We start from the raw sequence: 24,641 nt of genomic DNA, 5'->3' as shown, positions 1-24,641 counted from the left end.
GTACTATCTCCCCCCTCACCCGCCGCCTCAGCGCATAGCATAATTCCTGGCCAGGCTGATCTCATCACCAGATTGGCAAAAGAGTTCCCGAGTCTTAGGGTGCTGGGGGATTTCAGTTTGCTTTCCTTGGGGGAGAGCTTGGAGACAGTCTGAAAGTCCCAGGACATCCATGAAGGCCACTGTCAGCCGTTTGAGGTAGGGCAGGTCAAGCAAGAGGCACAGCAGGGATTCTAGGAGTGCTCTTTATTGTTGTAGGATAGAATAACAAGATCTAGAAAGTCTATCAGAGTTTCTCCCTACTCCAATGTTTTTGGGTTTTTTGGTGCCTTCAAGTCAGGTTTTTTTACTCCTGGCAACTGCCTGGACTAGTCCTGCAGTTTTCTTGGCAAGGTTTTTTGGAAGTGGTTTGCCATTGCCAGCTTCCTAGGGCTGAGAGACAGTGACTGGCCCAAGATCACCCAGCTGGCTTTATGTCTAAGGCAGGACTAGAACTCAGAGTCTCTTGGTTTCTAGCCTGGTGCCTTAACCACTACACCAAACCAACTCCAACTATAGCAAACAAAATCAAAGTGGGGTTATTTTGAGTTCTTTTTTATTTCTTTCTCAGGACTGACTCATCTTTTCTGAAACTTCTCATGTAATGGTTCAGTCATTCCTTCTCCCATCCCAAGGTCTGGTCTACAGTCTTCCACAGCTATTTAGAAGTAATTTTTCCCTCAGGCAGAGGCAATGTGATCTGAGGGTGGGGGACATTACCATCTGTTCCTTGTTACAATCACTCTCTGATTGCTATGGAGTTGTCTGGTGCCACCACCACTCAGCAGGGAGAATGGACCTATTTGATCAGTTCCCCCCAAGGATCTAATGGAACACTTCCATTTCAATAGGCATTTGAGGAACTTCCTGAGGCTCCGTTGGGTGATTCTACCCACCATTCCAGGGAGCTCCTTATTCTACCTAGGAGCTCTGAGAGATGGAATGGCAGAGGAGATGCCTAGAGCATTGCTGGAAGACAAAGAATGAATCCAATTGAACTCAAATAAGGGTTCATGTTCAAGCCTACACTGTGGTAATAAGAACAGCAAAACATCAATATTTGTCTGCTCTTCTTAGTACATCCACAGAATGCTACCTTGCAACCCTTTTTAAATGGTCCAGAGCCTATTACAGATGGATGAGTCAAAAGAACATTTGTAGGGCTAATAGGAGAAACTCTCTAGCCATCCAGAGAAGAAAACTGCTGTGAGTCACTCGCAGCTGGATGCCAGCTAGGCATGTCATGATGAAGTGATAGAGGCCTGATCTGGGAGGAGTTTGAGCCTGTGCGCCCTCAAGAAGTAGACAGGATTTTCTCTCACATCAACTTTGCCACTTATAGCTGAGAAATCTGCCAGCAATAGTAATAGAAAGGTGATATGCTCCCACAAATTCCAAAATATTTCTTCAAAACCATATTCTTACATGAGGCCATCTTGTGTCTGTTCCTCCTGGATCGCACCATACCAACTCTTGTCTTCCCAGCTTACTAATTCTTTTGCATCTGGAAAAGGCAATACCTCTGTGTTTTGTCAACAAATAGCCAACACATTAGAAGAATATTAAATTGCTGGTAGCATGACTGAATATTTCTGACACTGGAAATTTTCATTAAAGTTGATCATAGCAACAGATTACGAACATTCTTTCTTAGTAGTACTTAGCTTCATAGGGGCCAATCTTTACTATAATTCATTCTTTCTGCATCTGCTCTGATACTGTAAGCGTACAGGCTTACAAGAAGTCACCACTTCTCCTCACAGGCAGTGTTTCAAAATGGATTAAGGAAGACCTATTTTTTGAGAACTTTCTGCTTAGGATGCAAAGCCAGTTCAGTGTGGTCATTGAACACACTGAGAATGTATCTTTCTTAGACTGATACTTCATTTTAGCATCAAACCTCCTTTTTTTGCACACATACTAAACTGTCTTCTTTCCAGATCATATTTTTAGCCAACTCTCCTCTTCTAATAAATAACTCTCCTCTTCTGTCCTATTTTGTTTTAAGAGAGCTTATTTTAAATGATACAATCTGCAAATCAAATTAGATCTGCAAATCTAATTCAGTGAAATAAGTTAGAGCTGCAGAGTTGTGTTTGATTGACATGTTGACCCTGACTTCCATATTCTACTTCCCTAGAATTTTTTTAATGGCCTCATTATTAGGGGCAGTTTTAGCATCCTTCTCATAAAAATTCCATACTACTGAGGGCTCCGTGTGCTTCGCTAGCAAGACTTTCTCTTCCTCCCTCCATGGGAAAAATCTAGCTGCCCAGTGCAGCACAGTCAGAACAAGACAATATCTTGGTCCAAAATGCCATGATTCATTCCTCTCTAAAAACCCCATCAACCACAATCACAGAACTGCAACAACACAGAAGCATTCACTGTGGTAGTACAAATCTAAATGTTTCAATACGTAGACAGAATTGCAGTGGATGTAACTCAAAAGTTAAAACTCCCAGTAAGTCCTCTGGAATGATCTCCTGCCTGACATATGGTTGGCCCCAACCCTGATGACTTTAGAAAAGCATTAAAAACGTGGTTCTTCCCCAGGCATTGGGGCCAGTATGACAGGAGATCCTGTCTTGTGGTGTAGTACATATTGAGGGTTCCCAAATGTCTATTAATTTTTGCTACCATAATTTCATTTTACTTGAATTTTTATTTTATACCAACGTACCCTGCCCAAAGTTGCATTTGTGTGAGTTGGACAACCATATAAATCTCTAAAAAATAAATATTTTAAAGAGGGATTTCAATGTTCAATATTTTTTACACCGATAGATATGTTAATGAGAAAATTTTTATAGCAGGCTAAAGTCCCTTGAATATCCTTAGCCAAATCGAAGGTACCTTACAATAATATGGTTTCAACCTACCAGATTTTCAATTATATCATTGGGCTTTATTTTAACATATATATTCTTTTGGAATGAGACCTTTTATGAATATTGTCTATTTGGAAAGTACATGTGTAACACCTCTGAAATCTTGGCAAGTTTTAGGGGCCAGATATATTAAATAAGGATCTTCATTTCCCACCTTGAAAACTACCAGACAAATGTGGTTATTATTAGGTAAGTAATTACAATTTGATATTGAATCACATGAGAAATTGATTTTGTGGAATAATGTACAGTAAGTTTAAAAATAGCAGGGAAGATCTTTTACTGGAATGCTTGAACTACAAAGGGATCAATACTTAAATCAGTTGATTCCCAATGGTTTTAAAGATTTCGAGAAATTGTGTGTTGAACATGACTTAGCCACAATGTTCACTTAACAGTATGTATATAATGGAAACATGTACTAATTCAACAGCATGGCCACAGCTGGGGGGGGGGGGGTGAAGTGGGGCATGTGACCCAGGTGCTGCACTGGGGGGCACCAAAATGACAAAATAGTATTTGTATATTGAATATTTTATTAATTTAATGTAATAATAGAATAAAACTTGCTAACACCTCCCTCATCAACGCATGGCGGGGGGCGGGCGGGCATGGAATCCATGTTTGCCCCAGGTGACACAGACTCTAGTTGCAGGCCTGGCTCCAACAGCCACCAAGGTGCCTGAATTTTAGGATCCTTAATAGCTGCAGCATTTCAACAGACACCAACAATTCAATTCTATAAGGAATTTTTAAAAGTAAAATTATTATTAGTTATATGCCTGAATTGTGGAACTAAAAATTGGAATATCCAGTTTTTGAACATCCATGCATCCAGTGTTAAGAAACATAAAATATACTTCTTACAATTTAAAATGAAATTAATTCATCATTAATTCTTTATTGTTATTGGCCTCTCAAAAGTTTTTAAAAAGGGGTAGATATTAGATTTTTTGTGTTGGCATTATAAGAAACGAGAAGATTCTTTAACTCATATTATCTGATCTTGTCCAACTATAGCCTTGTTTTGTTTCAAATTCTTCATATGTCAATACAATTTTGGGAAGAAATATTCTAATTAAGGAACTTTATTATATTTCAATATAACACAGTGATGTTGAATTATATTCCTAAAACATGGAATATGTCATTTCAGGAGGCCTGGAGCATGACATACTTTTACAACACTGTTGATTTTAAGAAATAGAATAGAATATAAGTCTGTTATCTAGGATATGTCTGTTATCTATTTTTGAAAAGTGTGTTATAAAAATGAAAAGATGAAACAATGTGTTTCTGTATGGTCTAGATTCAATGATAAACTTTAGGACTGAATTAATTTTATAACACTATCTATAGTTATTATATGGAACTGTTTTCTGTTTTCTTTTTAGTCACCATTTATTTTAATCATTATAATATAACTACATCTTTTTCCTTCACTGTATAATCATTATTTCTTTTTTTCTGCTGGTGCTGTAGTTTTTTGTATTTCATTATTATAAATAAATAAATAAATTATATATATATATATATATATATATATATATATATATATATATAGTGCAATTCCAGAGTATATAGTGCAATTCCAGAGTTTGCATTCCAGTAAAAAATCAGTGGCATCACTGACAGCAGCTCTACTCAGGATTCTAAAAAGTGTTCTGGTTTGAAGAATTTTCAGGAATTCTGAAAATGAATCAAGATCTTTGGCTCCACATTTCAATCAAAGATTTGGCTCATACATGCTGGCTAACCCACAATTGGCTGATCACAAACTTCTCACTATAACCTAGGCTTATAAACCATAAATGCTAATCCAAAATCAAACAAACCGCATTATGGCTTAACATGAGTGAACCAGGTCTTTAAAAATGCACATTTCTCCCCATATCAGTTCCACTATGGTTATTCTTCCTATATCATAAAGGCTAATCCAGAAGGATCCTTTTTCTGACTTGTAACTGACCCAAGCAATCACTTGCTTGGTTCACAGATCATAAAAAATCGTAATTTGTTTACATGGCTAAATAAACCACAGTTATCACAGTGGTTTAGTGTGGGTTAAACATTATTTGGCTTTGGCTTTAGTATACAATATGAACCTAGTCACTAGCTGCTATTCCAGAAGACAAAAGTTATCTAAGAACATTGATGATATCCACTAGCATAGCCTACAAGTTAATGTACAACTACATCAAGAAGATCTGGAATCCCTACAGATAGATTGCTGAGCTTTGGGAAATTGGAGATAGTGCAATTATTTTTTAATTCACTGATTATATGAACTGTAAACCAACAACCATATTTCCCCCCAAGGGATGGATTCAAAGGGGTTCTTGCACCGAAGGAACAGACGGAACAGATGCTGCTCAATAAGACAAATTTCCCTTCCCCTATAGCTTCCTGCAAGTCTCCCTCAATTCTGTTCTGGGGGTCTTTGAGGAGGTACTAGGAGGAGAAAAGTTGACCATGCACAAACAGAATTCTGCTCACACAGATTAGATTCAAGAATCACATTAAACCATAGTTTGTTGAATAAACTACAATAGCTACAATAACTTCATTCATAACATCTGGTCATAAACCATTGTTGACACACCACAATGAATGTTTGCATCCAACAGTAAACGAAATATAAACTATATTTGTGATGGAATGCGTTCCTGAAGGGGGGGTGATGTGGTGGATCTTGGCACTGCCACTAGCTCTCAGGAAGGAGAGAGCGCTTTCCAGGAAGATAAGAGAACTCTCAGTAGTTCGGGGGCTCTTGGTGGGAAAGCAAAGAGACTCGAGGTGGCCCTGCCCTAGAGTCTCTCAGGTTATTTGTGCTTGGGTTAGAGTAGCTTTAGTCTGGCAAGATTCTGTCTATATGGTGAGAACAATAAAGAACTACAGTTGGAAGACACTAACTCAGCATGGTTCTTGGCCTGGTTCTGACAATATTACATCTTTGTGCTATGCGTGAAATCAGTTATAACAGGCAGTTTTCTTTATTCTTCCATAAACAACAAATGTCTGAAACAATGAACTAGAAAAACATGGCCTATAGATCAAACAAGTGAACAAAGTAATGCTTTTTACACCTTAATAATTCTAACATCATATTTATTTGGATTTATAGCTAGCTCCATTCAGGATGCTCAGAGCAGTTAGCAAATGCAAGGGTCAGCAAAAACAGTAAGATTTATCTAAGTCATTTAGATTTCTCCAGCTTAACTCAGAGTCCTATAAATCAAAGCAATAAAAAGGTATGAGTCATAATGCCCCCATAGCAATGCCAAAAATAACATGACTGTCTTATTAGGGTGGCCATCCATCCTATTTTAGTTCTCCTACCTCCAGACTCCCTTATGCCCTCTAACATGGCAAAGCTGTCACATCCTGTCAGTTAAGTCTCTAACACCTCAGGATTAAGCTAATACTATTAAACACCCATGTCCAATCCACTCACAGACATTTCAGATGCTCCAAAAGCAGCAGTATTTAAAGCCCCAAATCCAGTAAGGTGGTGGCATTTTGGATCATAATGATCACCTATTGAAACATCAGAATAAAACGTTGGTTCATCACGTACTGTAGAGTAAAAGCTAAATGTGGATTTCCATCTATGAAGATCTAAACAGCTTAGAGCCAAATTATGCTTTGCATAATCTTCCCTTATGAACAATTCACCTGTAGTTTAGGAATTCCATTCAAGGCCTTACTTTACATCCAACTACTGAAGGAGCCTACGTTAGTGGGCCCTGTGGCAGCACCCTGATGAACTGACTTGTCCGAAGTTCACAATTCTGCTCCTTTGCAATTAACAGGTGCCTATTTTAGGAATACAACAGCCTGCATCTCAAAGCTGACTCCAAGATCAGCAGAACAGGTGAAGTAGCGTTGCTAACAATCCATAAGGAAATACTCTGATGTCTCCACATAGGTAAGCATAGCTACATCTGTAAAGACCACATCCAACAGCCGACCATTGATTGGTCCAAGACGCTCACAGCTCTGAAACTCTGACAGAAAGAAGCTGCAGACACTAGATAAATTCCAATGCTTCCTGGATTTTCCCTACCTGCCAAGTATTTCCAATTAACTGTGCCTCCATTTCTTTCTTCTTGATTTTTTTTTCTCTTACACAGTGACTTCACCACTATTGGCAATGGTTGCTTCGAATATCTCATATGGGTACTATCTTTCAGCCATATTGTTTGTTCATAATAGATGTAATGTATGATAGAATGTAATGGTACAGCAACTGTCCCTTTAACTGATTAAACCCCATCTCCAATGGGAAGAGAGGATACAGGACTGAGACAAAGATTTTCTGACAAAGAAAGATCACCAACTGATTTGGAACAAGGACACTGCTAGAGTCAAGCATCCCACCTTTCCATCATTTCTCTGCTTCCAATCACCTCCCCCATACATGCTTATGCGTAATATGTAATATGTGCTCATGTGATAGGATACAGCTGACATTGGCTGATTCTGAAAAGCAAAGGAGGGTCAGATCTGTTTTTCCAGGCCCACACACTTCAAAGGTATTTTTCCATGCACATATACTGACAGCCTCTTTGTTTCAGATTTTTCCCAAGACTTGATTTGAGGCTTGAGTTTTCACTTTGTCTCTGGGCTAAGTGTTTTGCTTAACTAGCAGCTGTTATAATATTTGAAAAGGTAATAAAACAAAGTCATACAATTTTGTCCAGGAAAATGAACTTACCTGATTCTTTTTTTCAAGAATGAAGAATATACTACTTCTAAGCCCATCACGGACACTGTGGTCGCACTTTGCTATGTTACTTCAGCATGGAAAGGCATCTTTTTAGTGTGTTACTGAAGATTTTTTTTCTTTTTTTAAGAAATACAGGCATCATCTGTTTAAGATTATAGTCCCTCAGAAAGCACCTTCTATCCCAGTTGGTAGAAGAGAAGTTGCTAAATGCTAACAGCCAGGCAGATACTACAAACGGATTCCAGCTGCTCTTCCTGCTGAAAAAGGCAGGCACGTATTTTCAGTTCGGAAATTGAATTCATGTTAGCATTGGCTTTGCAATGTTCTTTGGGAGCAATTAGTAAGTAATTTGGGGAACAGAGGCATCATTATAGGCTTTTTTTCCTTTTTCCTTTAATTTCCAACCTGCTTAACAAGAGCTTCACCCCATCTTCAGTGACTAGCATATACTGTATATATAGGAAGACTGAGTGGCTGTGGGTTCATGGACCAACCTGTTCTGGGGAGTTACTGATTTGAGCTTTGGATGAGGCTGCACTTCTCTAGACAGTTCTAGTGTGCAGCTGTGGGGTTGGGGGATTTATGGACTCACCACTGCTGCTTGAGGAAAGGGGCTAACTGTGGCCAAAAAGTCTTTGCACAGATCCATCCAATTACAGCTTTTCCTAGATTGGGAGGCCGAACTCACAATCAGTCATATCTTATATCAACTACAGTACCACAATAAATACTCTTCATGGGACTGCCTATGAGGACCACTCAAAAGGTACATCTGGTCCAGAAGGCGAGTAGTTCTGGCATGCCATAGTAGTTATCAGTACAGTTCCAGGTTCAATTCTAGGTGCTGGTTGTCATCTATAAAGACCTACATGACATAGTACCTAGATATTTGCAGGACTGCCTATCCCGCATTCTATCTGCCCATCCAGTAAGATCAGACTGAGTTGATATACCACAGGTCCCATCTATTAAGCAGCAACATCTTACGGGACCCAGGAGGCATGCTTCTCTATTGCTCTGCCTCCATCTGGAACAACATGCTCCCCCAAAATTCACACAGCTCTAATCTTGGCTGCCTTCAAGAGAGGGCTGAAGACCCGGCTTTTTCCACAGGCGCTGGCTGAGCATGTTAGGGATAGCCACCAGTGAGGGTGAATACGTTCAAGTGTTCTTTTTCCCTGCCATGGCTGTTGGAACCCATTAGCCAGCCAAAGTCATGTATGAGTAGGTGACTATACAATTTGAAATTATAGATAAATGAAATTATATAAATATAGTTTTAAAATATGAGATTTTATTTTCAGGTACATGGGACTTCCAGGTTATTTAGTGACACAAATATACTCCTGATGAACATTAGCAAACAAGGCTTCAGAATATTTTAGTAATAAATTAGAGAAGTATCCTCCTACTTAGTATTTTTCAAATTCATTGAACTCAGGTTGGTCTACAGTCCAGACTGAACTAAAGTTACTATAAAGCAGGAAAACTGTAACCATACATCCAAGTCAGTTAATGGAAAGAAGCATTAATCTGCTCAACACAGTTAGCATACATCAGCAGTCTTCAAGTCAGGGGCATCTGCAAAAAGGGGTCAAAAAAGTCAAGATGGTGGTCTTCAATTATACGGTGGTAGCCGTATACTTGACTTTTCTGACTCCCCACAATCCTACTTAATGTTAATATAAGGACATTGAGTGGATACAATTACATAATGAATTCAAATTGATTTACAATCTTATGTATAGATATATCTGGGAGTAAATCTTACATCATCATGTAGTTTGGTTTGGCTTAAGCTGTGTTTATACTCAATTAACTGTAGTTTATTCTAAACACAACCTAAAGCTAAGCTAGGTGCATACACACATTTGAATCTGTTCTATGACTTTACCCATTTAGCTGATAATCCCAAACTAATCCACAATGTGGTTTGTTGGATTTTGGTTTAGTGTGTTGTGTGAACCTGCCTATTATCTCTAAACCCTGATTTATGGCTTAGCGCAATGTGTGAACTCAGCTAGACTTCAATCAGGGAAGTATGAGAACTCAACATTGCCATCCCTTTGTGGGTCCAAAAGGGAACCTTTTGAGGTTGCTGAGAACTGGTCCCAACTTCTTCATATTAACCAGGCTGCAGGGATTCTAGTTCTTCTGAAGGATCACAACATTCCTACATCTGCGCCAACACCAGCCTTGGCTTTTCCAGCCTTGCTGATCTATCATATACAGTACAGCATTCATTGGCCTACCATATCTAGTTATAGGTAAGAAGAGCAAGAAGCAATTAAACAAGCATCTTCAAGAGGAAAAACTACCTTAATTCTAAAAGATGGCCTCTTGGGATTAGCAGCAAAAGGTTTGAATGTTCCAGTTCCCGTTTGTTTTGAATTACACTATCCTAATGGGAAATAGTCTTCAAAACATGTAATTAAATATAATGAACAGAAATAGGATTTTAGTCACTGCTCTTAAAGAAGAAAAATGTATAGCTCCTGAAAATCTCTTTATAAACTGTTTATCAACACCAAAGTAGCTACAGTTTCACAGCAACTTTATTGTAAACTTTAATATTTTTGCTTGAAACTGAAATTATTCCCAAGTAATCAAGCAAAGCAGAAACATACAATATTCTAATAAACAAAAGTAAGCCTCACTGAACTCATTGGGAGTTGTTTGTAACCAAGTGTACAGAAGATTGGTCCTATTAACCAAATTCATGAATTTGGAACACAGAGTACAGAATCCATTTCCTGTATTGTAGAATACAGAGCTAATCCTGTCAGTATGCAAATGTTACAAGGCTAGCATAGCAAGGACACTATTTTTTCCTGCTTGCTTCTGTTGGCCCTTTTGCTATGCATTTCCAGGCCAACCAGATGCAAAAGAAAACAGTGATGGTAATATTCATGGTTGCAGGTTACACAAGTAACATCAGCTGCTCAACTACACTCATCCATATCTCAGCATCTCTCTGCATCTGCTCCCCAATTTTTTTCAACAGTCTGATATTTAGCAAAAAAATGCTTTTCCAAGCTTAACCAGTAAGTCATCTGGAAAGATCCTTCTGCCTTAACCCAGCTAATTGCTGCAAGCACAAAAGATATTCACAATAGGTATGCAAAGTCTTTATTCCATTTCAGTTGCATTTTATTATTAACGTTTGCTTCTTAAACTACTATTAATACTATTGCTACTATTAATAGTAAGACAGACAAGCTCCACCTTCGCTTCGGAAGAAAATCTGCCTATGAAACTATATATCAGCTGTTGGTGATGGATAAAAAAAAAAGAGAAGGACATCGATAGTCTTGTCTCCATCCAATACAACGTTTGTTGTTTTAGAAATTAAATTCCCCCTCCCATCAATACCAGAGCTCATCTCATTAGCGGAGGGGGTGGGTAAATGTTACATGAGAAGATTGATGGGGCATTTTAGAATGCAATCAGCACACTAACAGGAGTGCACAACTCTGCAGGCAGGCAGCAAACTGCATGAAGTGGCTGGGACACACAGGAATTTGCCAGGGGACTAATTAATGGGAGAAGGGGATCTCAGTTCCGGACTATGCGGGGAGCCCTGTTCTGTTCAGGTAAGAATTCCCAAAGGGCAGAGCAGTTGTCTGAACGAAAAGCAGCTTTACCAACAGCGCGGTGCCACGAATGTCACTGTTTCAATCCAGCTGCCGCCGCAATCCTTGCACAGGAGGTAAGAGGAGGCAGGGCCCCCGGCGAAAAAGCCACACTCCCAGCAGTCAGAGCTTGCGATAGGGGACGTGCAGGGAGGTTCGTTCTCCTGACCCTCAAACTCTCGGGAAACTCCTCGGCGGCCAGAGAAAACACCACCGCGGGAGCAGCCTGCCTAGCAGAGAGCGGCGGGACAGCGGCGAAAGGGCGCATGAGGGGGACTACCGCAGGGTCCCGCCGCTCGCCTAGACTAGCCCCGGGGAGCAGCCGCCGCCGCCCGCGACTCGCTCGCCCGGAGTTGGAGCGCGCACAGCCCTGCCTTGCGGGCTCCCCGCGTCTCCCGCAACCCTCCGCGCTCGCTCCGCCTTACCGGATTTCGGGGGATATCTGTAGATGGAATTGGACGGGATGTCCACCTCTTCCACTCCGGCGTTCTGCCGGCTGGTGAGCGCTCCCATGCTTCAGGCGCAGCGGCAGCGGGCATCCGGGGTGAGGGTGGCGGGGTCTTCCTAGCTCGCACCTTCGCCCGCCGAGCTGGAGTCGGCGGCGGGACACACGGGTCAGTCCTTCGCTCCTCCCGCCTCGGTGCTGCTCCCTCACTGAAGAGGCTGCCGCATTGACTTGCCTCCTGCTGCTGTCCCCAGGGGGGTGGCGGTGCCTACTGTTCCTGAGCCGGGGAGGGAGGCAGCCATTTCGCCCACTCTCCCCATCCACCACTTTTGCCAGAAGCACCGCGGGGACTGGCTGAGGGGAGCCGCGCTAGTGGTGGTCCTTTGCGGAGCACTGCAGCCGCCAGGCTCGGGGGAGAAAGGGCGCGCGCGGGCTTGCCCGCGCAGCAACTAGCTCTCGTCTGGCGGCGAGCGTCGCTGCTACAAGTGCAAGCGGGAACCCCGGGAGCGGCGGCGGCATCTCCGCTCACTGCAGTAGCTTTGCAAGGATCTGGGCGCCGCCTTGACGTTGGCGGTGGCGGCTCCGTCCTCCAGCCAATGGGGGCAGCCACGAAAGGAGGCTGCCTGCTCAGCAGCCAGCCCGGCGGCGCTGCTTTCGCGGCCCCCGCGGTTCCTTCCCCCTCCGTCTTTTTCAGCTATCAACCCAAGTTCACCTTGGAACAAATTTTAAAAAAATAGGCCCGGTTGGAAAGGCGGTGGAGAAATGCCTCGAGGAAAAGCTTATCACCTAAAGCACAGGAAAAGTTTGCGGAGAACGCTAACACCGGAAGCTTCCCGCCATCAGTTCTCAGGCGCCTGCCTGGAATTACCTTCGTTCGTCTCATTAAAAATAAACGTGCCAGCTGCAAGACGGGAAGAGAGTCCGGCTGGGCCAAGAGAGGAAGGAACCTTTTTTTTTTTTAACAATGCCGTTGTTTCCCCGTTTGTTACAGTTAATGGAGTTGCTGCACCAAACCATTTCTCATTTCTACCAGGTATTTTCTTGCAAGGGCATCCATAATCCTATGCCCATACCAGCAGATCGATCATCACAGTTGGGATGTAATCGGACATCTACATAGTTGACCCCCTTATTTCAGCATCTCTCCCCGTTAAATCTTACACCCTCCCCAAAAACAATAGTTGTAAAATGTGCAAGGTTTGTGCTTATTTTCCCCCCATAATGGGGGGGCATATTCTGAAGGGGGCCACGACATTGTGGGCCACAACATATTCTGAAGTAAGTCACTGGCATTCAGTCGTCCTATCGTGGCTCTATTCCTGAATTTTGTAATGCTGAAATAAGCCCGCTATTGTGATATCAGCTACCTGGTATTTATAACAATAAAGAATGTTGTTTGCCATTAAACTTTCAGTATCAGGATTCATGAGTTTAGCTAAGATTGTATAAAGGAGTTGTCCCTAAAAAGAATGGTCCAGAAACTGTTCCCTAAATCTTTCACATATCTGTTTCCCCTCCCCAGAATGCATGTCTTAAAAAAAAAAAGTCCAGTATGCCATTATGTGGAATGTCTGGTTGCTGAACTCCCTCCTATGCACACACACAGAAAAAGTTCCCCTACTCTGTAAATTATAAGCTAGGCAAAGGTGAGACGTGGCATCAGTTCCAAAATGGCATTTTGGTAATGCTAGGTTCTGGAATTCTGATGCAAAATAAATAAAAGTCACATGCCATTGTAGAAAATACCTGCAGTTCTGCTTGACACTTGGGTGTTGCGGAAGGCAAAAGTCATCCCCTCCGAAAATAAACAAAAGCAGGGACAGAGAACAAAGCACAAAGGAACATGCATAAAACTCTGAAGGTATGACAGTAGCTCCAGGGGAATATGAAAAAGAGATAGAACTTGGACCCATGATTTAGAATGACAATATCTTCTAGATGTACCATGACATAATTATAAGGAGCAGTACATTTGAAAACAGCCTTTATATATAAAGTCGATCTGAGCTGAAAATGTTTACTTGAAAGTAAGTACCATTTAGCTCAGTGAGTTAGTCAGCCTATTTGGGATTGCAGCCTAATTGCTGTAATCAGCACAGCAACACACAGTACACACATTTTTATTCAAAGAGAGATCCTTGATTCAGTTTAACATCCTTTGGGCTGCAATGGAAGGTAACCAGCATTTCTTCTGGTACCGTTGACTGTACCTTTAAGAGCATCAGAGGGATACACAGATTAAATCTTTCCCACTACAAGGTAGGAACCTCCTCAACCATTGGGGGAGTCCAAAGGGGAGGAGAGAAAGGAATCAGCATCTTCAGTGGTTCAGTCTTGAATCTGAGAGCTTAAAGTACAACCTTCATCTATTCCTGACTTGGCATGGCATTAAAAGTAATAGTTCACAGCTGAGCCTGCACCTTGCTTGAGAACTCCATCTATCATCAAAGTTGTAACCAGGAGGAAAAGACCATCTTTCCCATATTGGTTGTGTTCACATAAGATTGATTATGTGCTATCAAGTTGGTGTTGACTTTTAGTGACCACTTGGATAGATTTTCTCCAGGATTCACATCATATACTGAGCCATAACTTAAGCAAACATACTTTAGCCTAGCATGCTTGCAAACCAAGCCCTGGTGGTTGGTTGGTTTATAATTCAGGATGTCATGTGAATTCAGAAAATGGGGTAAATTTAGTAATCCATAATTTCCAGTTAAATTTGTTCCAACAATTACTTCTTTCACTGAGAAAATGCATGTTTTATTCTCATGTTGTGACTGTCAGAGTGTGCTGGAAAGCATTTGGCCTGAGAGATCAGAAAAAACACACACCAGGCATTTCTATAAAACTAAATGTATTTACAGAAAGCTTCTTACATAAACATATTTACAAGCTTATGCATTCACACGTGCTCAGAGAGGACTGGAAGGAGAGCAGATAGAAAGGAAACCAAAACTAGTTCAAGCAAGTTCCTCTCGGCAAATCAGGAGCTTTACCTTATGTGGTCATGCCTTTTCACCCCCAAAACTGAGGATACTTAACTTTGACCTGTTCACCCTGCTGGAGTGATTTGTTACCATAATAACTTAATGGCTTGGTCCTTGCAAAAACAAAGAAATACCAACAGTGACCATTTCAGTGAGTGAGATTCTATGAACTTTAGTACAACTCTTCCCCCAGAAAATGTCAATTGCCATATGCTGTTTTGAATGAAGCAATTATATATTTATGTTCACATCCAGATGATTGTTGATTTTAGTTTATTGCCATTATCAAACACATTTTGGTTTCCTGGTACTGTCACCCTAATTCCTGCACCTTTCTAAGTGGATCCCCCTGAATAAGGAAGGAATCACCCTCTGGTAAAAGGGTATAACCCTATGATCCCCTATTTGAGGAGGCTCCATTATATCAGAGTAAATGCAGAAGTAGGATGCAAGTCTACAAAGAGACAGATAAACCTGAATAAAAGTTGATTGTTGAGCCCCCCCCCCCCCACCAAAAAAAGGCTCAGGCTAGTATGGTTGCAAAGTACAGTCAGGAGGGACCAACCCTTGGACCTCTCACTCAGTAGTGCCTATACCAATTGCTTTTCTCTAGGGTTTCAGGCAGGGTCTGGAGATACCAGAGATGGGATCCAGGATCTTTGCAGGAAAGCATATGTGCCACTACTGAGCTATAGCCCTTGTCACTTTATGACTAACAAAATGTACAATGCAATATATTGTTATGCTATTTTTCTGATTCAGGATAATACACACACACATGCACAATCAATCTAAAACCCCAAAGAAAAGAAGACAAAAACAGATGCAGCTGATAACTAAAGTCCAACATCATCAGCCTAATCCTTGGCTGGATTAGACTTGCCTAATTGCATAAAATGAGACTGTAAATATATATTCCACAACTCCTTTCTGAAAAATGGAAAAAGAATCCTTTTCTGAACTAGAATAGAGAGGAAGAGTATTTATTGCACTTATTTCACTTCCTACGCTCTATATTCTACTGTAGGATTCTATTATTAACAGGTCAAGGAACATTTAAATGTCCAAGGAAGAAATGGAGCATCGCTGCATTGGCTTCAATGTTGTTTATGTGTACAGAAAAACAGGTTGTCCTAATCAATCTGCAGGAACATGTAGTCCCTCCACTGTTTAAAATCTGGACTGGAATTTGTATTTATTTTATTTTATTATTTTAATACACTTTTTCTTTTCAAAGGATACCACAGTAAAAAAAGAGCTTCAGTGAAAAACAATTTAAAGCAGAGGAATAGAAGACCATACCATACAAGAGGGCATTGAATGCAATTACCTTTTGAGGGGCAAAAGTGTGCATTTTTAATTTTAATGACTGTCATAAAATATTAAAAATATTTTTAAAATGTAATTTAAACTTTCTATCATTGCATCATATAGGTACTTTGAAAAAAATACAACAGAAAAAATAATGCATTAATGTTACTTTTGCATGAATGACTGGTGTTTTGTATCAAGTTATTCCCACATGAAAAATATACTTGGCTTTTTTGTTGTTTATTCGTTCAGTCACTTCCGACTCTTCGTGACTTCATGGACCAGCCCACACCAGAGCTTCCTATCAATTGTTGCCACCCCCAGCTCCCCCAAGGTCGAATCCATCACCTCTAGAATGTCATCCATCCATCTTGTCCTTCCTCGGCCCCTCTTCCTTTTGCCTTCCACTCTCCCTAGCATCAGCATCTTCTCCAGGGTATCCTGTCTTCTCATTATGTGGCCAAAGTACTTCAGCTTTGCCTTTAATATCATTCCCTCAAGTGAGCAGTCTGGTTTATTTCCTGGAGTATGGACTGGTTTGATCTTCTTGCAGTCCAAGGCACTCTCAGAATCTTCCTCCAACACCACAGTTCCAAAGGATCTATCTTCCTTCGCTCAACCTTCCTTATGGTCCAGCTCTCACAGCCATATGTTACTATGGGGAATACCATTGCTTTAACTATGTCAGTGTGATGTCTCTGCTCTTAACTATTTTATCGAGATTTGTCATTGCTCTCCTCCCAAGAATTAAATGTCTTCTGATTTCCTGGCTACAGTCAGCGTCTACAGTAATCTTTGCGCCTAGAAATACAAAGTCTGTCACTGCCTCTACATTTTCTCCCTATTTGCCAGTTATCAATCAAGCTGGTTGTCATAATCTTGTTTTGTTTTGAGGTTTAACTGCAACCCAGCTTTTGCACTTTCTTCTTTCACCTTCATCATGAAGCTCTTCAGTTCCTACTGGCTTTCAGCCATCAAAGTGGTGTCATCTGCATATCTGAGATTGCTAATGTTTCTTCCAGCGATCTTAACCCCAGCCTTGGATTCATCCAGCCCAGCATGTCGCATGATGTGTTCTGCATACAAGTTGAATAGGTAGGGTGAGAATATACAACCCTGCCGCACTCCTTTCCCAATCTTAAACCAGTTCGTTGTTCCGTGGTCTGTTCTTACCGTTACCACTTGGTCATTATACAGATTCCTCAGGAGGCAGACAAGATGACTTGGTATCCCCATACCACTAAGAACTTGCCACAAGTTGTTATGGTGCACACAGTCAAAGGCTTTAGAATAGTCAATAAAACAGAAATAGATGTTTTTCTGAAACTCCCTGGCTTTTTCCATTATCCAGCGGATATTGGCAATTTGGTCCCTAGTTCCTCTGCCTTTTCTAAACCCAGCTTGTACATCTGGCAATTCTCGCTCCATGAATTGTTGGATCCTTGCAGGATCTTGAGCATTACCTTACTGGCATGTGAACTAAGTGCTACTGTTCGATAGTTTGAACATTTTTTAGTGTTTCCCTTTTTTGGTATGGGGATATAAGTTGATTTTTTTCCAATCTGATGGCCATTCTTGTGTTTTCCAAATTTGCTGGCATATGGCATGCATCACCTTGACAGCATCATCTTGCAAGATTTTAAACAGTTCACCTGGGATTCCATCATCTCCTGCTGCCTTGTTATTAGCAATGCTTCTTAAGGCCCAATCAACCTCACTCTTCAGGATGTCTGGCTCTAGCTCACTGACCACACCGTCAAAGCTATCCCCGGTATTATCCTTCCTATACAGGTCTTCCATATCTTCTTGACACCTTTTCTTGATCTCTTCTTCTTCTGTTAGGTCCTTGCCATCTTTGTTTTTGATCATACCCATTTTGGCCTGGAATTTACCTCTGATGTTACTAATTTCCTGGAAGAGGTCTCTTGTCCTTCCTATTCTATTGTCTTCTTCCACTTCCGCGCATTGTTTGTTTAAAAATAATTCCTTATCTCTTCTGGCTAACCTCTGGAATTTTGCATTTAATTGAGCATATCTCCCCCTATCACTGTTGCTTTTTGCTTTCCTTCTTTCCTGGGCTACTTCTAGTGTCTCAGCAGACAGCCATTTTGCCTTCTTGGTTTTCTCTTTCTTTGGGATGTATTTTGTTGCCATCTCCTGAACAATGTTGCGAACTTCTGTCCGTAGTTCTTCCGGGACCCTATCTACTAAGTCCAGTGCCTTAAATCTATTCTTCACCTCCACTGCATATTCCTTAGGAATAGTAGTGAGCTCATATCTAGCTGATCTGTGGGTCTTCCCTAATCTCTTTAGTCTGATCCTAAATTGTGCAATAAGAAGTTCGTGATCGGAACTACAGTCAGCTCCAGGTCTTGTTTTTCCCAACTGTATAGATGTCCACCACCTTTGGCTGCAAAGGATGTAGTCAATCTGATTTTGGTGTTGTGCATCTGATGAAGTCCATGTATAAAGCTCTCTCTTAGGTTGTTGAAAGAGAGTGTTTGTTATGCAGAGTGAGTTGTCTTGGCAAAATTCTATCAGCCTATGTCCTGCTTTGTTTTGTTAATAGCCACTTTACTATTAATTATGAAGGCTACTCCATTTCTTCTGTGGTCCTCTTGTCCACAGTAGTAGATCTGGTGGTCATTTGATCTGAAGTGGCCCATTCCAGTCCATTTCAGTTCACTGACGCCCAGAATGTCTATCTTTAATCTTGACATCTCACCAATAACCACATCCAATTTGCCCTGCCTCATAGATCTTACATTCCAGGTTCCAGTGGTGTGTTGATCCTTAGAACATCGGATTCGCCGTTCACCACCAGCACCGTCGGCTGCTAGCCGTCCTTTCGGCTTTGAGCTAGCTGCGTCATCACGTCTGGGGCTAGTTGAACTCATCCTCTGTTCCTCCCCAGTAGCATTTTGACCATCTTCCGACCTGGGGGTCTCATCTTCCAATGGTATACTGACATATCTCTGGTTGTACTGATCCATTTAGTTTTCACGGCAAGAATACTGGGATGGGTTGCTGTTACCTTCCCCAGTTGGCTTTACTGTTTGGGAAATTAGATTGAGGAAAACTGTCCATTTCGCCTATAAACAATATCTATTAATTTGTTCATTTGTGCACCTTTAACTATTAACTAATCTAACTATTCATTAATTATCTGTATAGCTTTGTCCCAATCTTTTTTTCTTCTAGGAAGAGTTTAAGTAACATGTAACAAATGCACCTGATTTTAATATCATTCTTCACTGCACAAAAGCTGGTGCCTTATAATAAAATGTGTTAGTCTTATAAGGTGCTATCAGACTCTTTCTTATCACCTACTAGAAAATGTGAGATTATCTGATGATAGTATAGTCTACAGCTGGAAGTAATCAGAATAGAGAGCTATTTAGGGAAGCTTTCAGTTTTCTGTGTGTTTTTGCACTGCTTTTTTCTTTGAAGCAGAGGCTGTGCTCATGCAAATAAACTAGTTAACTATATTTTAGCTTAGTGTGTTGTGAAACTTGTGTTAATTTGTGGTTTCAGGTTATGGTTATGATTAGTTTATGGCTCATACAAACCTAAAACATTCAGTGGAATAAACTATAGCTGGTTTAGTAGAATAACATCCATTTTGGGGGAGTTGCACCAGACATCATAAGCTTCTGGCTCCAGTTCAATTGGTCTTATTCATGACCAATAAGGCCGTATATGGCTTGAGCCTCTGCTACCTTTTCCATAGCACTCCCTGCCCTGTGCAACACCCTTCCCCTGGCGATCTGGCAGGCCCCCACCCTTTTAGCCTTCTGGAAGGCCATCAAGACCTGGCTTTTCCCCCAGGCACTGGGGTACAGTTAGATGGGAGCCTGCCTACAGGTGGGTTGTTGGGGGCATGCCAGGTAGATGGCTGAGGCACCAGGTTTTTGTCTTTGGTTTTTTGGTCTTTTACTGTTTTTTGTGGGGGGGATATTGTTGTCAGCTGCCCAGAGTTGTACTCTAAGATGGGTGGCCATACAAGTCAAGTCAAGTCAAGGTCTCCTTGAAGTAGAATCATCCCACCCTACATGATCTCACTGGAAGAGGAGGCTGGGGGACCTGGCCCCTTGAAAGATTAGGGGTCATGGGGGCTTGGAGGCTGATCTTTACTGTAGCAACACCCTCATCCCCCAGTCACATTAGTCCACACTTTACTATCCTTCAGAAAAGTAGTGAAAACTGCCCTGGACAGCATTTAGGGTGAAAGGTTTTTAATTGTATACAATGGCATACAAGGAGGTTGTGCTAGGAATGCTATTATGGTTTTATTGTTTTAATATTGTACTCTGTCTAGAGTCTGCTGAATCAGGCAACATACAAATCTTTGTAATAAAAGCACCAACCATGGATAAGCACCTTATGCAAACACAACTAAATAATAAGGTGCCTTTATGATTTTTCAACTTATTTTGCTTAAAAGTCTTTTTCTTTTCGATTTGTGGTTTGCCCTTTCCTTTTGCTTAGGTTGCTAAGTCTGCTGACCTTGCCCCTCCCCCCATTTAATATGCTTCCCTCTAGTCCATGAGGAGGCACAAAGTGTGCCAACATAAATGTTTAGCATTATGGTTAGCCTTGTTAATGAGGCGGCCAAGTGATGCTTCCCACAGGGCAAGGTAAGATGTAGTGATTGGTGAATTTCCCCACTGGTAAGAAAAAGATTCCCCAATTGCTCCCCTTGAGCTGGTGGCTGGGGCTGGGGCTGAGGGAGGAAGAGGTCACTTTGACAGATAGCTCAAGCAGTGGGTTTAGCCAGCTATCAGAATGTAATAGCCATCTGGTCACTCTGTGGGGCACTCCATTTTTATATGGATCTGACAGGAAGGTTGCTTTACAGAAATCTGGGGATGAAGAAGACTGTGTCATGTGGAGATGTCCTTAAACAATGGTTAGGGAGATATTTTTGAGCTGGGATGTGTCGAAGTATCCTGAGCCTACAGTACTGAGACATCCAACTAGCCTATGCTTGCATTTGGGGTCGTTTGGTGTTTTTCCCTCTCTGCTTAGACTGCTGGCCTCAGCAGAAGGCAACATCTGACTGAGTTTGTCTGGGCTCAGAAACTAAGAAGGTTCAGCCTGCTGAACACCAGGAGAGGAAACTACTAGGGAATCCCAGGGCTGTAGGCTAGATTGGGAAGTGCAAAAACATCCAAGAAGAGGCAAATGGGTGCATCCATGCCCTTTTCTTGCCAGATAGGACCACTTCTGTACTACCTAAAGTCACCAGGAACTCAGCTAGACTTGAAGACTTCACCATTAGGCTGCTGAGTCACTTGACTCAGCCTCTTTTGTTTTAAAATCATTTTAAAAAAATTTATTAAGGAATTTAATTACAATAGTACAATTTAATACGAACTAAAAGACAGGAAAAAAGAGTGAAAGGTGCAAAAGAGAAGAGAAAATAGAAAAAAAGGAAGAAAAGAATATAGTAAAAAAGAGAAAAATATATAAAGAAGTGACTTCCAAACTTCATCACAAGTATAAACATTTTTGTAACTCTTCACCACCTCTTAGTTTACAACCAATGATCTCTTCATCCCGTATCCCATCTTTTATCTATACACAAATCCATAAAGCATCATCTTTTCAGTCCTAGTGTCAGCAGAAAGTCCATGAAGGGTTACCAGAAATAACAACATATCTTAAACCAACTTTATATACTGTCCTAACAGTCAGGAACCATGCTGAGACGAGGAATAGGTCTCTAGTGTTTATTACTGCTACACAAGACAGAAAATCCTAACAAACTGAAGAAGCGTGGGAAAAACCCAGACAGATAAACCCCAAAAGTTAAGGCAGGTCTGATCTGTGTCTCTTTGAGTGGCTGCTTAATTCCTCAGTACTACGCATGCGTTTTCCCCCCTGGATAGAGGCCCCCTCCTGCTCGCTATCAGTACTCATGACATATACCTTCCTTTTACTTCTAACAGTCTTAATTTTAGTCCCTTCAAATAAGGTCATAGAATTTGATTTCTTTTCATTTCTTCTTTGTCCCTTCTCACAAGATTTTTCAAAGCTTTATCAAGCCTCTTTTGTAAATCCAATATAAAAGAATTATCCAGGTCATTCTCTTGGTTTATTATTTGTATTTCCCTTTTGATTTGTAATACATCAGTTTCTTTTGTATGTCGGGTGCGACATCCTTTTCCATGTAATTCTCATAATTTGTCCTTTGTAGATCCATTTTCAATGCCATCTCTGTCTTGTCAAATAGAACTCATTCCTCATCTGCCATTTCTTCCAAAACATATTTTGGACATAGTCTATCCATAAAAGCAAACATTGCTATTGACATTGTTGATACTAACTTCTCATTCCATTTTCCAAAAGTGTCCTTCAATATTTTCAGTGTTAAAATGTTTTGTGCCATTTTGTATGACCCAGTTAATTAGTGGTTAATCAGGCTTACATATTTTTCTCCTTTAACTAAAATCTTTAGTTCCCTCTAGTGTCCAATTTTTAAAATTGCTTATCTTTATTTTGTCTTGCAAAAATCTAAACAAATCTATTTCCCACGGAAAGGATTCTTAATAATTAATTCCAAAATCTTATTCCAAATTTATCTGGACCCTTAATCCATTTATAACTTTCTAGGATCAAAGTCTTACTTAGCTTTTTGCTGTTTATTTCAAACTTTTTAAATTCTTAAACTTATGATTAAAAATTTCTTTCATGTAGGATTGAAGGAAAACTCACCCAGTGTTTTCAGACTTGTTGATCTAACAGTCTCGAATAGCTTAAAAGTAGTTAAGAAACAATTTCCAAACATGATTAGAAAAGGAAGTTTGCAAACAGTGTCCTTTAAAAGGAGCGGACCGTGGTTGCAAGTAAGATGGCTATTCCCATCATTTCCCAGTGCTCAAAACCCACCAGGGACTGCTGTCTTGTGGTCTCTTTGCCAGGATCAACTGTTCAGAGCACATGTGGGTGATCTCCTGTCCTCTCTTTGTCTGGAGACATTCTGAAGAGCCGATGATAAAGAGCCAGTGTACTCACTGGCTCTTTGTTCTTCACTGCAGTCATCGGCTCTGCTTTTTGAGAAGTCATCTTCAGTCCACTATTTCTTTCTCCAGAAGTCCTCCCTGTTCTGTTTTGTTTTGAAATATTGAGCTTTGCCTGCTGGGTCACCTGACTCAGCTGCTTTAAAAGTCTATTGTATGCATATGTTTGTCTTATGGTCTTACTTATGTGTGCATGAGGACATGATATATAAGACCATATACAGTATATCTGATACAGGGGTCTTCCCATGGAGCCAGGAAGTTCATAAGTAATTTGCTATGGTTGACTCCTGTGTTTTGCAGAACTGCAAAGAAGATGCTCTGGTCTATAGGGATATGAGGAAGCTTAAGTCACCAGCATGAAGATTAACAGATGAATGAGGCAGAGAGGCAGCGATCTGCAGCTCAAGCACATGCAGAAGGTGTGTTGCCTTCTGGGGGCATATATATTCAAGATGTGATAAAGAAGTTACTGATACTCAGCAGGGCAAATAATTTCTATCCTTTGCTGCTGAGCCACTAGGAACAGATGATATAGCCATATCAATGACTGACTCGCTTTCTGGGTTTATACAATACACCAAATGATAAAGTGACTACATGGACTGAGCTTTCACAACAATCTAATCACAACAAATTGGCTCATTTGTGATTCAGTGTTGGGTAAACACAACTGTCCATGAGCAAGAAGACTTTAAACTGTTGGGTTGAGATAAAAAAAACCTGAAAGTAAGTTGTAGACAATAGGAGCGACAAAGGCAGTGGAAATGGAACCCTAGACTTTGCAGCAGGGAAGCAGGGAAAGGGCAACCACTATGCCTTTTGGCATCATGGAGCACTGAAACCAACAAGATGAATCTAAAGATCTAATATGGATGTTGTTCAATCTGATCAGTATTCTTGAGTCTTAGTAGAAGGAAGCTTGTGATGGGAGAATAGCAAAAGGAATGGATCCCAAAGAAAGAGAACTATCTGCTTTGTGGAGTCCTTGGTGTTTTCTGAGCTTGGTTGTTAGCTTGCAGGCATCTCATTACCCAACTAGGTAACATCATCAGTGTGAGTATGGGATTTGCTCCCTGTTTATATACAGTAGCTTGCCCTGCCAGAAAACCACACTGCTACCAAAACTGGCAGAGCAAGCTGGCAGGGCAAGCTACTTAGAACAGACAAAACAATTTTGCTTCCCACAAAAAGTTGTTTATTTTATATTACCCAAAATATTGAGTAAAAGTCTCAATATTCCAAATTTGTCTGGACCCTTAATTCATTTATAACTTTCTTAGCTCAAAATCTTATTTAGCTTTTTGCCATTTGCTTCCAATTCTTTCTTAAATTTATGGTTAATTTTTCTTTTGTTCAAGAATGAAGATAGACTTACCAGGTGGTTTTTCCTTTGGTGGTTCCAAAGATCTTTAATAGCTTTAAGTTAAATAAGCAATTTCCGAAAGTAATTAGAAAGCAAGGTTAGCAAACCTAGTGTCCTTCAGAAGGCTCTGCCATGGTTGTGAGCATGATGGCTGATCTCCTCATCTCCTGGCAGTCAAACCTGCAGAAAACCGTTTTCCTGCAGTCTCCTCATAAGAAG

General features: G+C 40.8%; 1 protein-coding gene across 6 annotated transcripts in view; it reads right to left on the bottom strand.

Annotated features, from left to right (window-relative positions):
• The window catches only part of RNF157 (ring finger protein 157), a 92,281-nt gene extending 80,015 nt beyond the window's left edge, over window positions 1-12,266 (bottom strand). For all 6 annotated transcript variants that reach the window (XR_010067184.1, XM_063293014.1, XM_063293015.1 and 3 more), the window contains exon 1: window positions 11,714-12,266. Coding sequence is in view for 5 of the 6 variants with exons in the window: in XM_063293014.1 (XP_063149084.1) it covers window positions 11,714-11,801 (88 nt within the window). In the remaining variant the exon portion in view is untranslated. The remainder of the gene's footprint in view (window positions 1-11,713) is intronic.
• Window positions 12,267-24,641: the final 12,375 nt, after the last annotated feature.

This window comes from Candoia aspera, chromosome 2, assembly GCF_035149785.1.
Source record: "Candoia aspera isolate rCanAsp1 chromosome 2, rCanAsp1.hap2, whole genome shotgun sequence".
NCBI classification, from domain to species: domain Eukaryota; kingdom Metazoa; phylum Chordata; class Lepidosauria; order Squamata; family Boidae; genus Candoia; species Candoia aspera.
The sequence above is the reverse complement of the archived record's forward strand: the minus strand, read 5'-3'. Positions and strand labels throughout refer to the sequence as shown.